Source organism: Seriola lalandi, unplaced genomic scaffold (genome assembly GCF_002814215.2).
Source record: "Seriola lalandi dorsalis isolate HSWRI2012SDOR001 ecotype SW California unplaced genomic scaffold, Sedor1 jcf7180002054425, whole genome shotgun sequence".
Lineage (NCBI taxonomy): Eukaryota > Metazoa > Chordata > Actinopteri > Carangiformes > Carangidae > Seriola > Seriola lalandi.
This window is the reverse complement of record NW_019524978.1, coordinates 874233-899322: the sequence shown is the minus strand read 5'-3', so window position 1 is coordinate 899322 and position 25090 is coordinate 874233. Positions and strand designations below refer to the sequence as shown.

Sequence of the window (25090 nt, the reverse complement as noted above, 5' to 3'; positions counted from 1 at the left end):
GTCCTAAAACATGTCCGGACAGGAATCAGCCCAAGGTGATTTCTTTAAATCGCTTATCTCTAAACAAAAAGTCCAAAAGTTAATTGATTATCAAAATACTTTAATTTCTTCTCGATTTACTTTGTTTCGGATCTCGGCCCTTATTACTATGATGTCTGGACTATTATTATAAGATATAAAATCCAAGTAAGTACAATAAGATCTTAACAATTTAGTATTTATTGCCACAAAGACACAAAACATCCCTGTTGAAGCATTACTCATTTATTATAGTCTAATCTTTATGGAACAATCAAACTCACATCCACCACCTGTCACAGCTTTGACTTGTCTGGCTTCTACCTGAGCAGATACAACATCAGAAATCACAAAAATTGAACCGATGTCCTTCAATTTATAAAACTGTATCTTCAAAAGATATCCTGTGTTACAGCAAGGTAACTTGTTTTGCTACTGCAGACTGTCAAATATATATAGTTAAAAACAAAACAATACTTTTTTTCATCAGGCACAGATCATAATAGCAGAGATGTCATGTTGTTGAGGCTTTATTTCAGATTAGCTGTTCAGATATCAAATATCCTCGCTAAGGCCCGTTTCAAGTCTTACATAACGAGAGCCTACCCACGCCTTTCATCCTTACTGTAATTGTTGTGTGCATCAAAGAGAGGGAGATTGACAGGCTGTATGGGAGGATTAATACAGTGGGCGAGTGACGACATAGTGAGGGGAGCGAAGGAGGGGAGGGGATGGGGAGGGCAGGGGGGAGGGGAGGGAACAAGAGCGCGAGAGGAGAGAGAGTAAGATATGGGGTGAGAAGGAGGAGAATGGGAGAAAAGTAGGAGAGGACAAAAAGTGGGGAGAGAGTTAACGAGAGGGAGAGCATTAATTGTGTGCATTGTGCCGGGGCTCTTTTGCTGAGTGTGGATGTCGAGGTGCGGGCGCTAACCCCTCCAGCAGCCCGCCGTGATCTGAGCCAGCTCTCAGACTGCTGTATTCCAATGCAATTAGGCCACTCAAAGGCCTGCTTAAAGCTGCACCCCCACCACTAACACACACACACACACACACACACACACACACACACACACACACACACACACACACAGAAACACACACACACACACAGAAACACACACACACACACACACACACACACACTCTCAGATAGCAACAGCCCCTGTGGGTCCCCTCCATTGTAGTGGGGAGGTGTATTCTGTCCCTCTTTGAGGCCCTGGATGAAGAGACCACCCCGGGGAGCAGAAAAAAGGGAGGATTACCTCTCTTTCTGTCCCTTTCCCTCTGTCTTTCTCTCTTTCTGTCTCTTTATCGTTCTCTCTCTCTCTTTCTGGTTTCACCTCTAAAGTGTATGAGCTCGGCCAGGCAGGGAGCACAGCTTTGGTTAACTCCACCAGAGAGACACAACTTGTGAGTTTTTCGCAGGAGGAAACAGACAAAGAAGAAGAAGAAGAAGAGCAATGAGGCATTTCTGTGATGGATGTCATTGTGGGACTGCTTTAGCACTATCACTTTCCTTTTCCTCTTTCATTATTCATACAGTCATATATTTCAACAAGTGGCGTGGGGCGTGTAGCTCACCAGCTCTTCCCTGTTGGCATTAGTGCCGCAGCCTCAGTCAGTCAGTCCCCTCTGTGTGCTGTATTAAGAGAAAGCTCTTCACGATAGCAGAGTTCTCTTGGCTGGGTTTCAGCGCGTCTCATTCCCCAGAAAGCATTTAAAGCAGATTACCAACCTAACGCTACACCTCCCCAATAAGAGAGGAGAGAGAAAGAGAGAGAGAGAGAGAAAAAAAACTGGCACATTATCACCTGCAATACTACTTAATGGCATCAACAGATTAACGAGGTAATCCACACAATGAGGTCTTTGATTCGTGTGGTTTGGCAGGCAATAATGCCAGGCATAATGCACACTGTTATTTCAGACGTCCCAGCACGAGAAAACCTGGCAGAGGCTGGTGCCTTTTTTTTTTTTTTGTCTTTCTGTCAGATGAGCTTTTGAAGATTTTTAACTTGTGCATCTGCTGCGTTTTGCCTGTTTCCTTGTCAGAGAAATAACCTGCTGGCTGCTCCTGTGGCACATGTGAAAGGCGAAGGGGAGGAATCACAAGCTTTCTGAAGGCTGTTTAAACAGCAGGGCTGAGGAGTTCTCCCTCGTCCTCCCCCCTCCCCATTTTTCTGCATAAGGACGTGCGTATAGGATAAGTGTGTTTGTGTTTGTGTGTGTGTGTGTGTGTGTGTGTGTGTGTGTGTGTGTGTGTGTGTGTGTGTGTGACAGATCTCGCGGTCCCATCGCTCATGTGCGGCTCGATTAGCCCCACGTGCCTCGTTCATCAGACGTGGAGGCAGAGCAGATGGCAGGAGACGCACCATGTTACCATGCTGCGGCACTATGTAACGCTGCTCTAATTGAAACATCAATACTGCCCTGTCAATACACTACTGCTACTTTACGAAATGCCACTATACCTACAGACCTGCACTTGACTGGGGAAAAGGCGCTTTAACTCTGACATCTTTGTCTCATGCTGAGACGCACTGCTAAAAAGTTTCTGCCTGATTTCAAAATGGCAACTTTTTCCAACACTTTCTGTGATGGTTTCTGGTGCAGTTCAGAGAAACACCTCACTTGGTTCGTCTTTGTATACAGTGTTGTGGTGGCGCAGAAAAAAAAGGGAGAGAATTTCCTCTGTAGCATCTCCACTGTGGCATATTTTTAATGAATTGATAAAAAGTTGAGGGAGCTCACATGGCTGTGATCAGTAATTCAATGTTATCGGAAATTCAGTGGAGAACAGAGAGAAATTAGGCGGCTAGAAATTAATTTGTTATTTGTCCAACTCAATGAGGAGTGACACAGCCCCTTTAATAAATGGGTAATCCATTTCTTATTGCACTGAGCTGAATTCACCCTTCACTGAAGTGGAAAAAGACAAACATATCTTTCAACAACCTTTGCAACATCCAGAGGTAAACGAAGAGTGGAGATGAGCGCAGAGGCCCGCTCCTGGGACTATTTGTTTTTGGGGAAGGATTTATATGTTTGTGTGTGTTTTTGTGGCAGTGAGAGGGATTGAGTTTTAAAGCCAAGTTCGGAATCTACAATAAATGATCTCTGCTGACACTGAGGCCACACAGTCCAAACACAGCACATGGAATTGATTCACGATCAGTTGGCGTGCTGCACTGTGGGAAATAACAGTCTTTATTTAGCCATGGCTCATATTTGTTTCTACACCTCCCTACCCGTTGCCCCGTCCCTTCCCACTGCCTCCCTGCTCACAGTTCCTCCGCCTCCAGGATCTGAAGAGTCCGACTGTTGCACCTCCGCCATGACGACATCCTGGAGGATCTGCGATGGTGAGGACCTGATCTCTCTGATCACTTCATCTGAGATGGTGTCAGTCTGGTGAAGCTCCTCCCCAGCTGCAGGTCTCACGGAGGACTTCTGTAACTGTTGGACATGAAATGGGTGATGAACACCTGCCATGACACGAGGAAACTTGGTCTACACAAACTAACATGAGAAGCATACAGAGAAGCAACTACGGCTATAACAGTTCATTTCAATATTAGATAATCTGCTGATTATTTTTCTCAATTAATCATTTAATCAATTCATCTACAAAATGTCATAAAATAATGAATGAATCTTTTCCTAAAGCCTTCAATTTACCTTTTCTTGTCTTGTCTGACCAAAACCCAGAGATGCTCTGTTTACTACCACATAACACAAATAGAAGCAGAGAACCTTCAACAATTAAGGAGTTGGACCTAAGGAATATTGACTATTTGAGCAATAAAAAAAAAAGCATGAAGCAAACGATTAATCGATAATTAAACAGTTATTGATTTTTTTTTTCTGTTGAACAACTAATCAATTTTCAGTTGTTTCAGATGTAAAAGCAGCCACACAGACATTTTGGTTCCAAATGTGCTTAACACAATGAGAATGAAAACATACTTTTATCTAATTCATAAAATCACATAATAATGATAAAAACTGTAACCTTCTTTAAAATACTAAGAGACTGGACAGAAACAATCCCTAAAAGTGTTTCCATACATGTGTTGTGGAAATCAGGTTAAAATTTGCACTAGGTTTGGTTGGAAACTTGACTACAGTATCTGGACTAAATCTGATGACATCATGAGGGGTTGTTTTCTCAAACAGCTCCTCCAGAGCCACAGACAACCCCCACATGACTAGTAGTATACTGTCAGCCACGTGATAAATCTGTGAAGTGGCCCTTTAATCTAATTCTAAAAAGCCTTGATTTTATTTATAGTTGTTGCGGTACATTATTCATTCTTGTTAAGACTCCTTGAGGTCCTCCGTCTGTTGCATTTCACACCAGCACCACTTGCAGCAGGGGTTGTGACTCCTTTGACATCCTTTTCCCCCTCCTTATGGATGTCACGGGTGAAAAGAAAAATTGAGAAAACACTCGCAGAAGAAGAAACAGGACATGAGCTGTTCAGACAAATCTGATTCAACTTTTGTTTTCTCAAGGAAAAAGACAAGGACAAACAGCTGAATTTGAAATCAATCAAAACCGGGGTCTGTCCACAGCAGTGACGTTCAGATTCCAGTTATGATTTGATCTTGGCTCAAGTTTTCTGTGAGTGTTGACGTCTCAGAGTTGTGAGGAATCCCGAGCCGGCAGCGTACAGCGGGGGTTTCAGTGATACAGTATTTACAAGGCATGAGGAAGTGGGAGCGCTGCAACAGACGGCAGCGTACACGGCGCTTTCAATTATTTCTCACAGCATTCATGAAAATAGAAGCACAGCGGGGCGTACAGTATGAACGACAAAACTATAAAAAGACATGGAGTGAAAAGAGAACTCCCAAGCCAAAATAAATGGCGATGTATGCTGTTGCTGGTGAAGAGCTCAGAATAGTGTATGTCTCAGAAATAGCAGAAATAGAAATAGTGTGGTGGAGCGCAGATAGGAAGAGCAGCGATGGAGCAAAAAACCTAAGCATAAGTAAGGACTGAGGTTGTAGTTCAGATTTGATATAAGTTTGCCTTATAAACCCGATAACAGGCCTCATGCCAGAAACCGTAAAATCAGCGGTCCAGGCCCGGTATAAGGGGGATGTGCCTTTCTCCACAGGAAAAATACACTTGTTTGACTTAAGAATTGAAATGTTTAGTCTTCCTGTGTTCCTGAAATAAAACGAGCTAGCAGCTCTAAGTGCTAGCATCAGCATGCTAACAAGTTGCTAAAGCAGCTCATGGCGCACTAAGGTCAAATTATATGCTCTCTTAGTCTTAAAAGATCATTCAGGATCCTTTTTTCTGCTTTGCAGTTTTGGCCATCATTTCTATAACAAACCTGACTGACTGCTCGTGTTGATCTCAGTTGTCAGGAATGAACCCGGTGAGCACAGTGTTATTATTAGTCCCGGGAATGACCAAAGCTACCAAAAAATAATATACAAGTTGAAATAAACTGGAACTATCCTTCAGACTGAAAGCTTTGGACGGGTAAATTTAGCATGTATCTGAGCAGTGGAATGCACACACACCTACAGTATATCCTCTCTGCCCTCTAACTCATCAACAGAAACAGATGATAACCAGCTTTTCCTGGAGCTGATCTCTTTCTCCTCCCTTAGATGAGAAGCTGTTAGTGAAGGAGAGAGAGGGAGAGCGAGGCTCACAGACAGAGATGTTTGTTTCCCAGCCCTTCCACTGTCTCTGTGGGACGACCCTCCCCATCCATCCCCCCAACCAACCCCCCAACCTAATGGATCAAACAAAGGACATCATTTGTAGGCCAAGTCTTTTCTGAGCGTCTCTCTCCTCAGCTCTGCATACCAATCCAATACAGCCCAAGGAAAAAAAGCCACGCTGTGGTACATGTGTGTGTGTGTGTGTGTGTGTGTGTGTGTGTGTGTGTGTGTGTGTGTGTGTGTCTGGGCCGGGGGTTGGAAGGTCTGTTTGCCTCTCCGCCAAGCATCGATTTATCCTTTTCTCCAATTTATTTCTCCTCCTAGTCTCTACGATCCATTCAGATCTGCCTCTAGGGGAGGAACTCGGGGTAAAGACGTTGTCAGGGCTCGTCGTTGCCTCCTAACACCGGCTCAAAACTCATCTACAAAACTCATCTACAGGCCCGGGGACCATGTACCCCTGCAAGGACATGTCGGGCAGCAACATGCACACAAACAGAGCTACCTGTCGTACACCGGCACTTTTTTGTCAGAGCTGTAATTGGCCTGATAATGCAGCATAAAGGACACAGACAGAAGGCTTCGATGATTGTGAGAGCATAATCCTGAGTCTGAAAGAGAATTATATTTGTTTCAGTTCAAACGCTGAGCCGGAAGATGATTAAGCAGAGCACAAAATGCCCTCTAATTTCAAAAGGGAGTCATACCCTCGTCTTTTTTTCTGCAGTCACAACTGTTGGAGAAGCAAGAATGATATTTAATTGTTCCTTATAATCAGGCCTAGACTCAGTGTATGAGCAGATATGATCAGAATAACAATATCTCAAGTCTTGATTCAACTGTCTGATCCCTATCTCTGTCTGTATGATTCTGACATTTTCAGATGTTATTACTCAGACTCAAGGATTTGTATCCTAAAGCCTTGACGGTGATGACAGTGTTCAACAGAAAATGCTGCATCTGCACAAATCCCTCTTTCATACACGTACGCACACGTAGAAAGGCACACACACAACACACACACACACACACACACATGGCTGAGACCTGTGAGCCATTCTTCAGTGTCACAGTGAGCGACGCCTGGCACATCCTTACACCTGAAGTTGATCAATGCAGATATGTCCAGAGGGAAATTGAAATCCATAGGAAATTAGGTGGCGCCAGTGATTTATTGGAATAGTAAATCACAGTGTGTGATGTGTGAAACGTGTGTTCCAGGTCTGTGTATAGTACTGTACCTTGGGTCTGGCTGGTACGGTGATATCAGCCGCCCGCACCCTCCTGTCTCTCTCCATTTGGTAGATCCATTGAATCAGGTCCAGAGGGGGGCAACAGTCCCTCTGGTCCACCCCCCTGTGAGGGACAGGGTGACGCGACCCCATGGACACAATACTCTGCGGGGGTCTCTCTGGAGTACAAAAAGAGAAAGCATAGAACTACTGTTAAAGTGTTGTTTGGCACTGTCTGCCTCAATAGTTACGTTTTTATCCAAATGTCAAGTAAGTTTTTCACAAATGTTTAGAAAGTTTCCAAAAGGGTGAAACCCGTGTTAGGCCCCTAAATGCATCAAGTGGGTTGGAGAAAGAGATGAAAAGATAAAAATAAAAGAATAAAAACCAGAACAGGGTGTTCACGGTCTCTTTTGTTGACTTAAAACCCTTGAATCTGTCAGTATTTGCTAAGTTTTGCTAAGTTACATTTTATACAGTACTTAAAGTTACAATCCTTAAGATTTTCATAAGATCAAATGTTTTTTTGATACAATTTATGAATGGCTTTGTTTTCAGCATTGGTTATTAACTGTATTTACAATCAGTAATTAACTCCCTATATAGTAGTTTTTAGTGGCAGTAGCAGATTTCTCCTTTCCCACACGAGGGCTGAGTTGTACTTGTACTGGTTATAGTGACTTATTACTTTGCCACATTGCTAATGCTACTGCTGCTAGGTCACATTAACAACACCCAAATGGCAAAACATATTTTATTGTAAAAAGGAAATGCGTGGTGACTAAAATAAAAAGGTGAATGTGGTATTTTTATGACATAGTAACTATGGCCATTGGATCATGATGCTAGCTGCATGTACACATGCACAACAAACAGGCAGGTTGAGTAGCTCTGAAGGGTTGTGTTACGCAGGGAGACACTGTAAAGTGTGAAACTGAAAAAGAAAAAAAAACAACTCACACAACCAGTGTTTACTTTGATTTAAGCATAAATAAAAGCTCTAATCCTACACCTGTTCCTCCCAGAACAGCAGCGCCAAAATGTCCCTTTAAAGGGGTTTCCTCAACTTCCCCTGCTTGTGAATGAAATCTGATCTGGGACCGTAAGACAAGCACACTTACAGTAGAAGAGTAATAAAAAATACATATCAGACACTGAGTAGTTGTGTGAGTCTCTTAGAGGAGATTGCAGTCATGCGAATGAATGAATGTTCAAATAAATCCAGGAGGCTTTTTCTTGAGAATAAAACAGAGATAGTGTGTAGTGTGAACCCCAGCTGAAAAATCACCTCCTTACACACACACACACACGCACACACACACATCCCTTCCCTTACTGTTTTTTTTTCCTTTTCCAGGTACTCTGCTTGTGCTCTAGCTTGTTTTTGTCCTGCTTTAATTGCTTTTTTTTCTCTTTTTTTTTTGCAGAGAAGAAGAAAAGACAACAACAAGGCGGTGAGGGCTGCAGCTAATGGAGAGGCTGTAATTGTGAATGGAGGCATTCATCTGGAGACGTCGTCCATGAATTGTGCCACACAATACCCAGCGCCAGGCTGCTCAGATCACCAACCAGTCACCAAACACACACGCAGATACACACATGCATGCACACACTGAACCCTTAGATCACTGGTGCTCAGAGGAGTAGCATAATCACACCTCCGCAGAGAGCAATACACCGAGGAAGGGAGGAGAGAAGGAGGAGAGGAGCTGGAGGGGAGGAGAGGAGGAAGAGGGGAGAAATTATACAAGGAAAGAGGAGGGGAGGGGGGAGAAGGAGGAGGAGAGGGGATGGTGAAATTGATGTTTCCTACCATTTGATTTGGGCCATAGAGCCCAGGAGGCAGATCAGATAGAGCCACACGCACACACACACACATATACACAAACACACACACACACACACACACACACACACATACACACACACACACAAACACACACGCACATAACACACATGCACATAACACACATGTTTTGGCATACAGCACATGCACATACCATTTGTATACAGACGCACAGAAATGACACAAACACACAAGGATACATGTACAGTTTCCTAGTCACACCCAAAGGACACTTACAGATATACTGACACTGACACACAACTATACATGCATGCTTGGAAGTAAGCATGAATATACACACTTTGACAGACAGGTAGACACACACCCACACACACACACACACACACACACACACACACACACACACACACACACAAATTCAAGACTATACATCCTTATAAACAGTATGTGCATAACTTGTCAGAGCTGAGAGAAGCATCTCATAAACCGCACGCTTCCCTCTACCTGCTGCAATAGAAAAACCCCCACACACACATACACACACACACACACACACACACACACACACACACACACACACACACACACACATATCCCTCAGCCAAACAAACACCATTAAGCCAAAACACACAGAAAGACGGCTAAAAAAGACACAACAAAGCCTACGTGACGGTGTATAAAAAAACTCTAATCTCAGCGAGGCGAGACGAGGCACCTGTCAGCGCGGCGGCTCCTGCTACTACAGAGAAACATCAGGACACAACAACTCAATTAAACACACCATCCCTGTTCAATTACTGCCACATAATCACAGCAATTTACCTTCACTTGCCACACAGCCACCAAACAAACACACATGGGGGCATGCACACATACAGAGGCGGAGAAACATGCACAAATACACACACGGATGAGGCTGGATCACAAAAGACAACCAGGCTGGAGCTGTAGATTCATCCTACACATCCAGGAGTGTAAAGCTCACCACGAAGTATCTGCAGGGTAACTGCCATAAAGCAAACGTGGAGGATGTTGGCAGGGAGCAGTTCTAGTGGATGGCTGATTTACTGTTTCCCCTCAAAACAATTGCAAACATGTCCACTACAGTTTCTGTCCAGCAAATAAATGCATAAAACTGTCTTTGATCAGATTCTGTATATCAAATTGTAAATTACTGATTAATGATCATAGACATCAAAATCATCAGTCTACTCCAACTGTATAAAACACCCAGGTGCTTCAGCATGTTTTATTTATCTTATTAAATATAATTATTATTATTTTCCTACAATCATCCCCACATTTGTTGCCTTGTCCCCGATATTCTCTTCTTTGGATGACATAAATATTTTTCATTCCTGCCCAGAAATCACTTTAATCTAGTCTTGGTTGGGAAGGCAGGTTGGCAGAGTTGCTAGTTTATTTACCAAAATAAAAGTAGTCTACTACAACTGCCCTGCAATAAATCCTATTTTGATGAAGGACGTTATGTTCACTTGTTGTTGAAGTGTTGATCAACTTGATGGTCATTGTGGAAGCTGCAGTCTGTGGTGCATGAAGGTACGCTTTATTGCAGGTATGCTGTATTAGACTGCATTAGTTTAGGCTAAGTGTGCCTTATTAACTGGTGACTGTATTCCTTTTTTTTTTTAACTCCAGTGAATTACAGAGGAACAGAGGATTTAACAGAGGACACAGGGGGTCACAGAAAATCAGTATACGTTAGTTGCTTGGTAATTTCTGCTCCCACTGGGATGTGTGTGGTCTATAATAATCAGGGGGTAGACCTGGAACAGGACAGAAATCATTACAATCACTCCAGTAAAAACTGGAGATCCTTTAGTAATACTAAATATCTCTGGACAGGGAATGTGACTTTCCCCAGACAAAGATTCGGGATTTCACAAGCTCCTTGCTAAATGCTGACACACACTCTGACCAGGAAGATCTGAAGCCAAATGATAAGCATTAATAAATAATATTTGTACATTATATAGGCAAAACTGTATGCTGACACACTTGTGCACATACCATAGTATGCTTTTGCCCTGGGGCTGTTTTCATGGTTTGTGCTCTGCCCATTAGTTCCAATTAAGAGATATCTCAATGCCACAGCACACAAAGAAATTTTAGACAATAGAGTCTAAAATGTTTCCTTCTTCAAAATGACAATGCCACTCTGCACAAAGCCAGCTCCATGCAGAAAAGGTTTTCCCAGTTTGGTGAGGAGGAACTTGAAATTGATAATGCCTGCGAGCAAAGGCCTTATCGCCAAGTATCAGTACCCAACCTCAGTAATGCTCCGGTGGCTGAATGCCTGCAGCCAGTTTCCTAAATTCTATGAAAAGCCTTCCCAGAACACTGGAGGCTCATCAGTTATAGCAGCATATTAATGTTGATTCTTAATAATTAATAATACCATATAGGTGCAATGGGTGAACCAAAGACCTTATAAAGGGGTGAAAACATTCTTTTGTTTACATGTTCACATACTTTTGGCCATGTAGTGTATGTGGCTACATGTGGCAGAGAGTACTACATCCTGTATCACGTAGGGAGACTGTGTACTGATCAACATCACAGCTCATGAAAACAGCCTCATGCAAGGGTGAATAAGTACAACTGAGTAAAATATGATCCATTATTAGCAAATAGGACATGCACATGTTCTAATCTCATATCCGAAGATGACACTTACACTAGTGTGAAATTTTTAGAAATACACTTATGTGGCTTCTTGCAGAGAGTTAGAAGAGAAATTTGACCACTCTCATGTTTATATGCTAAATAGAGTGCTGCAGGAATGAGCCCTAAAAACCCAGAAATTAGTTTGCATTTTAGCACCTCTGGTTCTCTCATCCTGAAGTCAATGGGCTTTATGGTTAGAAGCTTGAAATAAGGTCTGTAGTTAACACAAGCTCAAGACGTTTTTATGTTTCATTCTATGACATAAAATATGTCAGTTAATGCCCCAGTCATGATTTTTTAAGCTTTTACGTGTCTTAACAAAGGCAGTTACTAACAAGCGGCTAAATGAAACTACAGAGGTGGTCTGGGATGTTAAAGTCATCACCAGCACTCACAGGTCAGCCTTTACAGCCTCGTAGTGTTTAGACTTGCTCTCTTGCAAACTGTTACTAACTTTGTAGGAGGAAAGGCTTTTACAGAAGAGGTCAATTAAACTACAAGTTTGAAGTTCAGTAGCGGTGACGCGGAAACGATTTGACCGTGGTGTACTTCTTTAATAGCGTAACATTAGCTTTTTACTCCTGGTGATTGTATTGAGGCTTCAAAAATCATAAAGTGGTGTTCTTTTGTCAAATCGTGCTGAAGTATCATATCAGTATCATACACTTTTGTTCGTCACAGATCTTTTCCTCTTTTCTGCAGTAATCCAAAAGCCAATGTAAAAATCCTATTAGTTTCTTGTTGAGGGGACCAGGGTGATGCTAACTTCCAGATTGACCAACAAAAATACGTCATTCCTGCAGCAGAATGATGTATATATGAAACTAGATCTAGGAGATGGTTAGCTTAGCTCAGTAAAAAGGCTGGGAAGCAGGGGGCACATCTAGCCCAGAGCTATGTAAAGGTAAAAAGTCATCATACCAGCACCTCTAAAACTCACTAATGAAAATGTTGTATTTTGTTTGTTTGAGCTGTTTCCTCTTGTTTTATGCTAAAATAAACTAATAGCCTGTTGGCACTAGCTACATAATTAGCACGAGAATGGTATTGATTTCCTCATGTAAGTCTTGGTAAAATGCATTTCCCAAAATTTGGAGGTATTAATTATGCATTAATCACATGAAAAGCTCCAAACACTAATCAAACATATTCTACACACAGTGTAACAGGAGCTCGTCTGGAAATGACAATCAGCTACGTCACCAACGGCCGTGACGTTCAGAGCCCAGCGTGTAAACTACTACAGAATGATGTCACTGGGGATAAGGCTGAGGAGCAGCAACACTGTACGAACCTGTGAATGAGTAGTGTGTGTGTGTGTGTGTGTGCGTGTGTGTGTAGACAGCAGATTGACTAACAGCTTGAACTTGGGTTAGATCCAGGAGGACAGAGAGGGATACATGGATGGATGGAGAGAGAGGGAGAGGAGGAGGGGGAGAGCCATTGATTTCTCAACAGAGAGATCAGCATCTTGACAGAAAGAGACGAGAGATCAACAGAGCAAGACACACACACACACACACGCACACGCACGGGCACGGGCACGCACACCCACATGGAAAGGGAGAGAGGGTTCTCACTGCGGCCCTCAGGTGAAATTCCATGACTTTTCCATCTCTTTCCAGTTTTCTGTAACTGAGCTAGAGCAGTTCCTCCTTCCTCGTAGTCTGGTTTTTAATAAAGTTGGGTTCAAATTTGAGTTATAGTTATAAATAAATCCATCAGTAAAATTTCCCAACTTGAACAGCACATTTGTTAAGGTCCCTGACTTTTCTTGGCTATCTATCAAAAGTCCATGATATTCCAGGACCTCCATGACCGGTGGGAACCCCCTCTGACAGAGATCAACAGAAAAGTCTGGTTCGGTGTCTCTCTCCCAGCATGCATCGGTGATTCTAACAACCCTAAAACCCCCCGACAGGGACAGGGAGGATGGTGCTGTGGCTTCGTGCCGGCGTGGCTAACGATGTGTGCATGTGTGTGTGTAAGTGTGTGCGTGTGTGTGTGTGTGTGTGTGTGTATGGAGGTCGTGGGCACCGGGGGAGCTGACACACACTGTGGAGGAGGGGGTGGTATTGGGGAAGGGCAACCAGGGGTCATGCTGTAATTACACATCACAGTCCCTGTGGTCAGTGGCCCGACTGACTTCTTCTGACTACACTGGCTCAGTCGCAGAAGCAGAGATGGCAGGTGGGAGACAGGTGGTGGTGGGAGAGGAGCGGAAGGAAGTTTTTACTTTCTACTTTACACTCAAAAACTTGGGATTGATCAGAATAGCACATTTATATACTAAATGTGCTTCTTTTTTTTCATTTCCCACTTCATAATAAACTTGTACATCAATTAACTTGGCTCTCAGTGGATGCAGTTTAGCAAAAGTAAACTCAGTGCATTAGTCAAACCTCTACAATAAGCAGTTTACATGAGTTCAAAGTTCTGCGAGCGGCCGACACTTTCACATACCGTGCATGGTCCTGTGTGGGTGGTAGGTGCCATAAAGGATGAGTGTAACACTGAGCAAGGCTCCGGCTGCCTCCTCTTCAGTCCCCCTCACACAGCCCCTCACTGTGCCTTTGTGGTCAGTTACCTGGAAACAAACACATTAGAAAGGGAGTCATGAAATGATTTATGTTGAAAACTTCCAGAAGTTAACACTATAGATCCACAGGAGAGAAAGAGGAATCACTGAATGATAATATGTTAAGACCTGAATGATAGTAAATGATTAAATGTTGTCCACCTGTCCCTCCAGCCGTCCTAAACCTATAAAGAGCTCTGAGGAAAGTGTAGTGAAGTCATGGCATGTATGCACACATTAGATTAGGCAGGCACACAGTCAAGCAAACGTACATTCATTAGAGACAGTGGCCTATTTTACGCTGCAAATAGTTTTGTGTATTCGATGATCTGTTTTATGTTTAATTTATTGTGTTACTTCGAGGTCACAAGCAGCTTCTACAAAAATCAAGCCTGTTAAATGATGCATTATCGCATAGGAAGACAATAAAATTCCACCACACCACATTCTCAAGAAACTAAATATGATAAGTTTTGATCTTTTGATGATATTTAACTGGCAGGCTCAGAAAGTGCTCAGTGGCATGGTGGTGGTACATGGTAATGGGAACCGTAAAGTCCCTGTTGTGTAAATCCTCGTCTGGACAGTCAGCCTTTTCTGTTCAGGGGTCAGTATGTGAAACTCCTTAAACACCAAACTCAACATGAATCACGACTGGGATCATTTTGTAACGGGTTTTAATGAGAAATTGGTCACGTAGTCATGAATGATCAGGTGCTCTTCAGTGAGGTTTATTGTGAGATTTTTGTAAAATACCGTGTTGTCAAATTGCCTGAAAACCACCTCATTTTTTTTGCGACATTTAAGAGTTTCTCACATGCTTCCATTACCCATTTTTAAGTTAAATTTCAAACTTCGCATGAAGCAGGTTAATGGAAATGCACCTACTGTTTGTGTTTCGTGCTCTCCTTTGTGTGTGTTTTTTTTAGGTATTAATAGAACAGTTTTTCACTGTGTTCCTGACACAATGGGCGGATATCATGTATTTTGATTGTGGCTTTAAGCGATTGCAGAGGTGGATGCGAGTCACAGGATATGATGTCGAGCAAGACATTACACTAAACTTGACAAAAAAAAAAACTCTACTTTGACTTAACCACCAATTACTCATGACATCACAATAGCTAGAATAACTTGATGATCGGCAGCAAATCATCTTAATTTTCCTGACAACTGATCTGCAATGATGTTGGAACAGTTTACTGATATATTCAAGCAAGCTTCATGTTTTTAATCAGTGCAGAACGTTGGTTTTTCTGGTTTAAATAACAAAGTCAGCTTTGGCTAATTAACATTTAATGCTATAAAAAAATAAAGCTTGTCGTCTGGTTAATGTGTTCTTGGCAGACCAGCGTCTGTGCTCTTCCAAAGACCATTTGCGAGGTACAGGACCTGCGTCCTCTCAAGTGGAACAATCTATCATGTCATGTCAGTTATATAATTGTTCATATCTCCCAGTTAAACTGTCATTTATCTTGTACCAATATTTTCAGCTGATCACCTAAGTAGTCCTGAATCAAGTAGCTTGTGAAACATAAGATCTAAAAGAAAGTACATTTCATATCTTCTGCTGCTCATTTCACTTTTATGATTAAAAATCAAAATATTAACTTCACTTTGACCTCTATACACAGACTTACTTCATCATGTCAGACCCAGGAAACACTCCTTTAGTCCAGAGCTGGTCAGACAGACCAGAGCAGCTGCCAGGCCTACCTGTTTGTGTGTGTGTGTGTGTGTGTGTGTGTGTGTGTGTGTGTGTGCATACTCAACAGTGGCTTCACTTCTTACACACTTTCTTGTGTTGTAGTTGTAAAAAGAGGGCCATTTGCCCATTAACACTCATTAAACATAATGACCAAATGAAAACATGTTTTTAGAATTTTTTTGCAAATTTATTAATAAATCATATTAATCATAATAATTTATAAAAGTAATCAGACCCTCAATTCAGCATTTTGTAGAAGTCCCTTTGGCAGCAATTAGGAGCTTTGAATACAGGTGTGAATACTTTTTTAAATAAAAGATTTCAGTTTTTGATTTGTAATAAATTTGTAAAAACTTCTAAAAAAACATGTTTTCTTCTTCAAGTGTAGCTTCACTTGCAAAAATGTGTTTGTGTGTGAGAGAGCGTATGTGTGAGTGCTCTGAGCCGACCAGAGGCCGGGCATGTCGGCCCCCAGCCGAGCGCCGCATTGATTTGTTGTTGGTAAACAAACAGCTGGACGCTACAGGTAGATCGATATGCCTCTCATGCCTCCCAGCCTCCCAGCATGCCTTTCTACTGAGTCGACACGGCTCTCCTAGGAGCTGCGACCCTGCTGTCGCTGGGAAACCTCATGAGTCAAATATTTTGAGCTGCCTGATTGTTTTTATTTGAGCTGGAGTTCATTTTTAACATAAAGTTACTCCTCTGACACAATCTTGAAATCTATGACTTTACAGTACACTTTTATGTAGCAGTAGAAAATCATGTTGTCATGTTTGGTGATGGTGTCAGACATAAGTGCACTTATCTCCACATAAACCGGCCTCTAGTTGCCTATCTATCACTAATAATTGGGAAGAAATAAGCACTTATTATACTAATGCCATGGTTAAAATGATGTGTAACTACAGTGGAATAAAAACTGTGAGAACTACAAACAGAGAAAGACCAGGGCATAAAGAAAGGAGAAATTAAACAGACTTTTAGACAAAAGAGGGACAAAAAAATGAGAGGATTAGCAGAAGGAGAGGAACAGAGGGGAGAGGGAGAGGATTTCAAAGCCAGAGACAGAAACTACAGAGAAAGAAAAAAGAGAGGTGGGAGGATTAGTGATAGGGGAGAGATGGCAGGATATCGAAACAAGTGAGTGTCAGGGAAAGGAAAGTGAGACTCAGCGATAGAGCATGAGCCTGAGAGGAGAGAGAAGTTCAGACAGAGATGGTAATACAGAGGTGGGACAGAGACAGAGACAGAGAGGAGGAGGGAAAGCATGAGCGAGATGAAAAGAGAGAAAACACAGCAGCAGCTTTTCAATCCAGAAGAAATCTTACTATCAACTACACTAGGTGACAATGAGATATTTGCTTTGTGGTTCTCCATTTATTTCTACTAATTTAGTCAATTTACTAGTTATACGGAGTCAACCTGTGAAAACACATGTATAATGTCTTCTGTGTCTCTGTAGGAGATTTCTAATGTTTGAGAATATCACACAAGCCCTGCCTCAACATCACACCTGGGTTGGACATTTTACAGAAAGCCTGCATTACAAACTGGGGCTTTGAGTTTAAAGGATGTGGGCGTTTACCAAGAACACTGGGTCTATTAACGTTATAATATGTAACTTTTCCACATACACACATACATACATACATTACATTATCCCAAATGTTTCCAGCAATTCTCAAACCTATAGAAATTCATGATTTGAATCATGGTAACGCTCTGTTTCGTTTGGTTGCCTGTCAATGACATCATATCCCCTGTGCGCATGTGTCAGTGTCTTTTTTACACGTTGGTCGTTTTCAACTGTATTTTAACCAGATGAAGGGTTTTAGTCATCAGACGTCTGGATCTTAAGTTACCAGATAAAAAAGCCAAAAAGCAGTTCAGCTCCAAGCTGCTCCTAGACGTCTTGTGTCCGCCAAAGAGCATCATGTGAATGACTGATTTTTAAAGCGAAACTGCTGTATTTGTTGTTTCTACCAGTTTTAACCCCTGGTCTGTTTGTTCTGGAGAGGAGGAGACCTCTGTGGAGAATCTGGCTCCTGGTAAAAACCTGCTGACCGACTGACACTGAAGGAATCCAAACTGGGAAAATAAAATGACAATGGTGGTGAAAACAACAACTCCCATGATCCCACACTACTTCACAATGTCACCAAACGCCGCCTTTTTATTATTGTTTTCACTGAGAGACCGCCAGCAGCAGAAGTTACATACTGTGCACAGAAGTGTAGGATCCAGGGTTTTTGGGAGCTTGACTCATATTAGGGACTAAAACGATTCAAGCTCATTGGCTTGTTTCTTTGATTTAGATTTTTGTATGTCTCTTGCAAGTCCCTCAACTTTTTTAATGAGCAATACTGAATTTCCAATGTGCCACTTTAATAATGAATTACCCAAGGGTTGAAACATTTTGTGCCACCTGTCAATGTGAATGAAAATGCTTGTTAAGAGTTGTAGGACTGTGAGTGGATTAGAGAAAGGAACGAGGATTTGTGCTTTGACGGTTGTTGGTTCAAATCCCAGGGCTGGCTGAGGAAATGTATAAGCGAATGATCTTCTTTGTGGTAATCCACTTTTCCTCTTTTTCTTTTTACATTTCTAGGTCTTTGCTGCTCAGCCCTAAATGTTTAGTAGGTGGCATGTTCTCTCTGTTCTCTTCAAGTGTCCCAGTGAAGCCACGACAGACTGACAGTGAGTCAGCACAAAACCAGGACTGAAAATGAAGCAGACGCAGAACCGGAACTCAGACGTTATTGAGTTTCTTATTTACACCTGCTTTTTTTTTCCTGCTGTGACATGACAGAATGTCCTCTGTGAAAAATACCTGTAGCTCAATCTAACTATCATGTTTCATATTCTGCCACAAGGTGAATGAATGTTTTTCCTGGGATAGACTTGCCTCGGTTTGGGATAGACTTGACAGTAATTAATTGGATCTAAATTAAGTACTGAATCTGCTTATCTTATCTGACTCCTCTTGAATCCCTTACGAATCCATCTAGGTTTAGCTTTTGACAATTTTATGGTCAGTCTTGAAAAGAAGAATACCCTGCACACTGCTCTTGCTTAGCATCACGATTTATTGATCTTCCTAACATTATGGGTGATCAATAATTGTGATGCACACGCAGAGAAATAGGGGAATCTTTTTTTTTGTAACCAAAGGTACATTTTTCCGAAAAGTGAGCAGAAATGAAATGGTCCTTAGGGTGATAACTGTGGACCTTTGTTCATTTTAAAGGTACAAAATCATTGCCTACAGCAAAGAGTATATAATTGTACTTTTAACAAGATGATGGTTCAGGCAGATGATGCTGCAAATCACTGATTACAAAATCTTGATTTAAATAGAGAGTTAGGTTTGTTGTAATAAAACAGGCGACAATTTCCATTCAATTCTTGGTCTGGGAATAAATTTATCAGCTTCATTAACAACATAGCTGGGTGTACATGTAAGTGATTTCAGCTCGTCTTTACATTGTTATAATGGTTTTAACAATGTTGTAGGGTCATGAGGCAGGCTTACAAAGCCGGTGTTAAAACACTGAATTAATTGAATCGAATACAGTATGTGAGTTATGAATTTGCATTTTATAAGTGTACTTTTACTAAACTTTGCTCCTGTTTTGTGTATGAGACCAAATTAAATTTTGCTTGGTTGCACCGGTGATTGGAGAACGGTTCCTTAGGTCTTATTCTTCAGCCTTATGTTGAAGAGCACTGCTTTTTCTCATGTACAAATCAGTTCTATCAGAAGAATACATTGAAGCGTACATATAAAATGTTGATTTTGTCAAAATATTGACAAATAATAATTGTCAGTTTTTTAAAATAAATTTTGGTCAGTAACTGTAAATGATTTTTTCTCTGAATTTGGGGGCATGTTTCTGCTTAATAAAGATACAAAATGACATGTCATGCTTTCCAATGCACCTAACCTCCCTAACCTGCATAAGACGTGGATGTGCGGATATCCTCACAACCAATTTTATGCCACAAAAGTTTTAGAATAATATAGTGTTCAAGAAATTAAATTCAATGAATGATATTCAAAGTACTAAAATCTACATTTGCCGTGCAGACATTTTGCTGCTAATAATATAGCCTATATTTATTTTAAGATTTGATACAAGAGATGTTAGTGAACATGTGTTTACATATTCTAATAGAGGTAAAACCGAACTCAATTATTTTGAATTGTCCTGACATTACAAAACATTATTTGATCATAAACTGTACAGCGGTAAATACTGTATATTATCTTTTAGTCTATTGAAATATATTCTTTTCTACTTTTTTTTATAAATCAGCTGATTTGTATTAACTTGACAACTGACACGTATATCTCAGTACTGCAGCTGTTAATAGTTGATATTTTGTGCTGATATTCAACATATTTATATATGACTTTTAAATAATTCAAAAAATGTTATTTTGACAGAAACTGAGCATGAACAAGAATCGTAAAACAAGTGCACTTGTGTGGAATCAGATATAAATGTTTGATTGGATTAAATTCAAGTATCCAGTGAATATTAATCCATTAAGCACAAACAAGAATAAAGTGAAACCATCACCTACCACACCGTTTAAAACAAGTACAGTTCATCACAATGGAGACAAGACAGAGGCATAACCTGTTTATGTCCACGTCTAAATAACTCTGTGTTATTACTTTAACCTCAGCACCTCAGCCTGCAATTATACTGGGCGACTACCAGATGTAAAACATGAAACAGGAAGTTGTTAGAAAACAGCACACCACTGGGTTTACTGTCGTGGAAAAAGCAGCAGCTTCCAACTAAAACCCCAAAAAGGAACCTGTGAGTGTTGGCTGTGCTGTGAGGGAGGCAGTGTCAGATGGGAGGGGAGGAGGAGTCTTGCTGCGTCTACATATGTAAAGCAGCAGGGAAGCAGCAGTGTGTCAGACTGAGGCTCTGGCCCAACCTGAGCTCCTCGCTGCTCCCTCCAACACATCAATCATCCAAAACAGGGCCATCATAGCCACACTGCATGCTGGGAGACACACACATGCAGGCGCACGCATGCACATGCACGCACACGCACGCACACACACACACACACACACACACACACTGCAGCATGCTTAAATACAAACAACTGAACAAACACACACAGGGTTGCACGAACACTAACATTCAAATTCTACACACACACACACACACACACACACACACACACACACACACACACACACACACACACACACAAACACACACATTGCACAAATACTCTATGTAGTGAATTGATAACACACATATACACTCAAAAGTAAAACTTAGAGATACGTACAGTAACACAGTGCACACACACACACACACACACACACACACACACACACACAAACGAACATTGTGCAACATACACAAATGTAAGAACGTAACACACTGCATAGTGCATATAGTAAATAACGCAAACAAACACCTAAAGTGCGTATAGTATAGACACACACACACACTCAAACACACACACACACAGGCGTGCGCACAAACAGAGTCACACTCTCTCTGCCTCCCAGCCTCATACAAAGCACGCAGACAAACAGAAATAGGTATCCTGTGCCCACAGGGTGCCCTCGCCCCCGACCATCTGTGACGGGTGCCAACACACAGTGGGTGATATTTACATGGAGACCCACCCCACCTCCACACACACACACACACACACACACACACACACACACACACAGAAAAAAAAGAAAAGAAAGAAATACCCACAAAGGGCCGCTCGGATCGCTTGATCTCCCAAAACTCATTAAACATGCAGATATATGCAAATATATGCACCTCTAGAAATCCACCTTGGGCCAGAGTGAGTGAGTGAGTGTGTGTGTGTGTGTGTGTGTGTGTGTGTGTGTGTGTGTGTTTGTTGTTGAAAATACACATTTGTGTGAATGTGCGTGTGAATGTGTTTCCAGTGTTGCAACCACGGAGGCTTCGACAGTGTGTCTGCCAAACTTGATGCTGTGTGTGAGTCGGTGTAGCTAGACTCTGTTAAAGTCTGGAGATGTTTTTACACTTGTTTACCAGAGGTAAGTGGCACCTTTCTCTGTTGCATCAAATTGTATTAATACCTCTGAAAGTACCACAACTTTATTTAGAAATCTAAACTAACATCACCACTTCAAACGAGGCAGAACTTTCTTCACTCCTCATCCTCTTTCATCATTTCTAGTCGTCTCGTTTGGATTAAAAACTGTGGACAACGCCGTGTAACAACACTCTCACATATTCAAACTAAAATTATAACATTAATTTTACAATTAGTGAGTTGTTAATTAATATACTGTAACCACCCGCACTAACAGACTGTACCTGCACTACAATACAGGTCTACAAGACGACAACCAGTTAATGGAGTAATGATCAAAAATCTTAAAGAAGTAAAACTTTGTCATTCATTTTTCCTGACAATGTAAAACATCATCATCATTATAAAGTGTGCAGAGGTACATGTAGTGCCTATAGTGTTCTGTTGAGTCTTCACTGAATTCTTTACTTTTTAAAAGATTAACTTTGTTGTACTTTTTGTAAGTATAAAAGTATAGCAAACATTCTGTGTTTTAGCCAGAGGGTCATTTAAGGGGTGGAAAGCCCCTGAAACAGTTTAGACATTTTATTGTTTCTGAAACTCAAGATAAGAAACCATCTCTTGACATATTTTAGAGCTCTGTGTGGAATCAGATCTCAGTATTTCAGTTTGAGTTATCACCTTCCTACAGAGAATTTTTCTATTAGCTACATGAACTGTACATCTTGAACGCAGCAGTTCTTAAATTATCTGCTGGTAATTCTGTTATCAGTCTGTCTGTGTGTGTTTGGTTTGTGTAATCTGTTGAAGAAACAAGAGGAACAGGAGAGACTCCAGACGCATCGGGGAAGATGATGGTAAATATGTGATCTGTCAGTCATGGCCGGCATGGGTCGCTGTTTGTGTGTGTGTGTGTGTGTGTGTGTGTGTGTGTGTGTGTGTGTGTTTGTGTGTTACCACAGTGCTGCAGGCTAAATAGTGCCATTATATTCCTACAGCACCACTAGTCACAGTCATCTTGAGTCTCAAAGTCCTCTGGGAATCAGAGATGTCTCTGCTCAAAGACCGCTGTCACCCTGCTACACACACATCTGCACGCACGCACGCACTCACGCGCGCACACACACACACACACACACACACAAACTCCCTGTAGGCATGGCAGCATGGAGCCAGGTGGGGTAGAATGGAGAGTGATGTGTATTTGTATTTATATTTTTAACTTATCTTTGTGTGTTTGTGGATGTGCAGCTTAGCACAATAATCCTAGTACAAAGGTGATGAATGGCCTTTAGTATGTTGCTTAAAGCATTGAAAAATTACATTTAAAAAATTCTACAGAAACAAATCTGACGTGAACCTTTGTCCCTCATACTCTCATCTGATTCACAGAACGCACTGACGATGTTGTTGCACACTTAGAGCACCACAAACAAATTCTGTTTACCTTCAGTGTATTGTAGCAGATTTCACAGGAGGAGGATCCAAAACTAACTCTAGATACGACTTAGGTAAGCGAGAAAATACTGTCTTTTTAACTCTTTTTGTAAATTGGGTGAACTGACCTTTTAAATTAACCTTAAAATTAATGTCATTATGGATACTAGCCATAAATGAAATGTCTTAAACTGTCATAGTTTTCTATTTCCTATAAAACCTCTTACCTCTGCATGAGAGGATCAGAGGGAGACAGGCATAATGTGTGTGTGTGTATGTGTGTGTGTGAGAGAGAGAGAGCAAGAGAAACCAGAGATAGAGAGAGCTAGAGATAAAATTGGAGAGAGAGAGAGAGAGAATGAAGAAAGATGAAGGACACACAGTGTCATTGACACAGAGTCAAAATCATATCTGATAGACTTTTATCTGCTTATGAACTATCCTTAATGGTTGTCATTCATATTGATGCTTATATATTATGGGTCTGAAATCATGTGATTAATCATGTCAGTCTGTTTTGAATGCATACTGCACACTGCTGTTTGTTGGGTTTCTATACTGTGCAATACTGCCTGCAATATTGTCTCTGATCAACAGTAAAAGCACCGAGCTGAGCTGAGGCGTCACAGATGGCGGTAGAGCGAGCACAGCGGAGAGCAGATACGAGAGGAGAGAGAGAGAGAATGTTTCCAGCCCTGCGGTCTCGTCTCCTTCACAGCGCTGGAAGGTCAGCCGAGCCTCGAGCCATAACACTCGCTCCCTTTTCACTTCAGTCCCGCTTTTATTCCAGCAGCACCACAGCGCTTTTTTGACAATTGTCATCATGACAAATCAATATAGACTCTCCACAGACCCTCGTCCTCATCCTCCCTCCTCCTCCTCCTCTGCTGCCCTTGAGTTTTTAAACACTGATCCAGCAGATAGTCCAGTTAAACTCTCTTCCCAGGGCCTCCATTTTATAGTTTACCCTTCACTCTCTACCATCCCTCCTTCTTTCTTTTCTATTAGTCCTGTTTGTCCTCTATTTCTCTTGTCTAGTCCTCTGTTTCTGTCTGAGTACCATTTCAAGACTTCCCTGGCATGGCTGTTTGTCACAGGCAATTCTGATTTTCAAAACAGCACAGAAAATATCAAAATCCATCAAATAATAACACATGTAAAGAGATTTTTTTACCATAATAGTACAAATTGTTACTTGTAAAAGTGACTAAATAGCCAAAAATAGATCATTAGTAGAGACTGTAATGTATTTAAAAGCCAGTTAGGGTTTAGTCAATGTTGTTTCAAGTTTATTTTTAGGTGTGTGTTCCCTTCATACGTTGTAACACTCCATCTTACATTTGGCACCCTGCATTTGTGATTGTGTGTTTCTCATGTCTCTCTCCAATCTATGGTAAAGTTGACAACCAGCGTTAAACCAATCAGTGTGTCTGTGTATATGCTGATTAGCGGTGTGCTATGGCATGCGCAACGTCAGATGCGAGTGTTAATTCGTGTTGCGAGCATCACGGTGACTCGTCTCGGCCCTCGGGTAATGAGCAGAGGCGCTGTTATGTGGCTCGGCTTCACAGTGGTTCCTCCCCGTCTCTGCGACACACCGGGTCCTGGTAATTGGTCACAGAGGGGACAGTAAATCTGCACGAGGACGTGGGAGAGACACAGAGGTAGAGAGAGAGAGAAAGTGTGTGTGTGTGTTTGCATGTATGTGTGTGTGTGTGTGTGTGTGTGTGTGTGTGTGTGTGTTTGCAGGAAGAGGTAGGTGATAGAGGACAGGGGGCGGGTGTCTTTCATCTTCACAGCTTTTTCTCTATAAACCTCCAACTGTTTACAAGGACTGATGCCTATTTGCACACACACACACACACACACACACACAC

At 41.6% G+C, this 25090-nt stretch overlaps 1 protein-coding gene across 1 annotated transcript in view; it reads right to left on the bottom strand.

The window, feature by feature from the left end:
• Positions 1-248: 248 nt before the first annotated feature.
• LOC111658112 (proprotein convertase subtilisin/kexin type 4-like) overlaps positions 249-25090 on the bottom strand; it is a 176811-nt gene continuing 151969 nt past the window's right edge. Inside the window, exons 17-19 of the mRNA XM_023410528.2 lie at positions 13894-14017; positions 6945-7114; positions 249-3474 (exon numbers count right to left, since the gene is read on the bottom strand). Of these exons, the coding sequence (XP_023266296.2) occupies positions 3253-3474; positions 6945-7114; positions 13894-14017 (516 nt within the window). The 3' untranslated portion in view covers positions 249-3252. The remainder of the gene's footprint in view (positions 3475-6944; positions 7115-13893; positions 14018-25090) is intronic.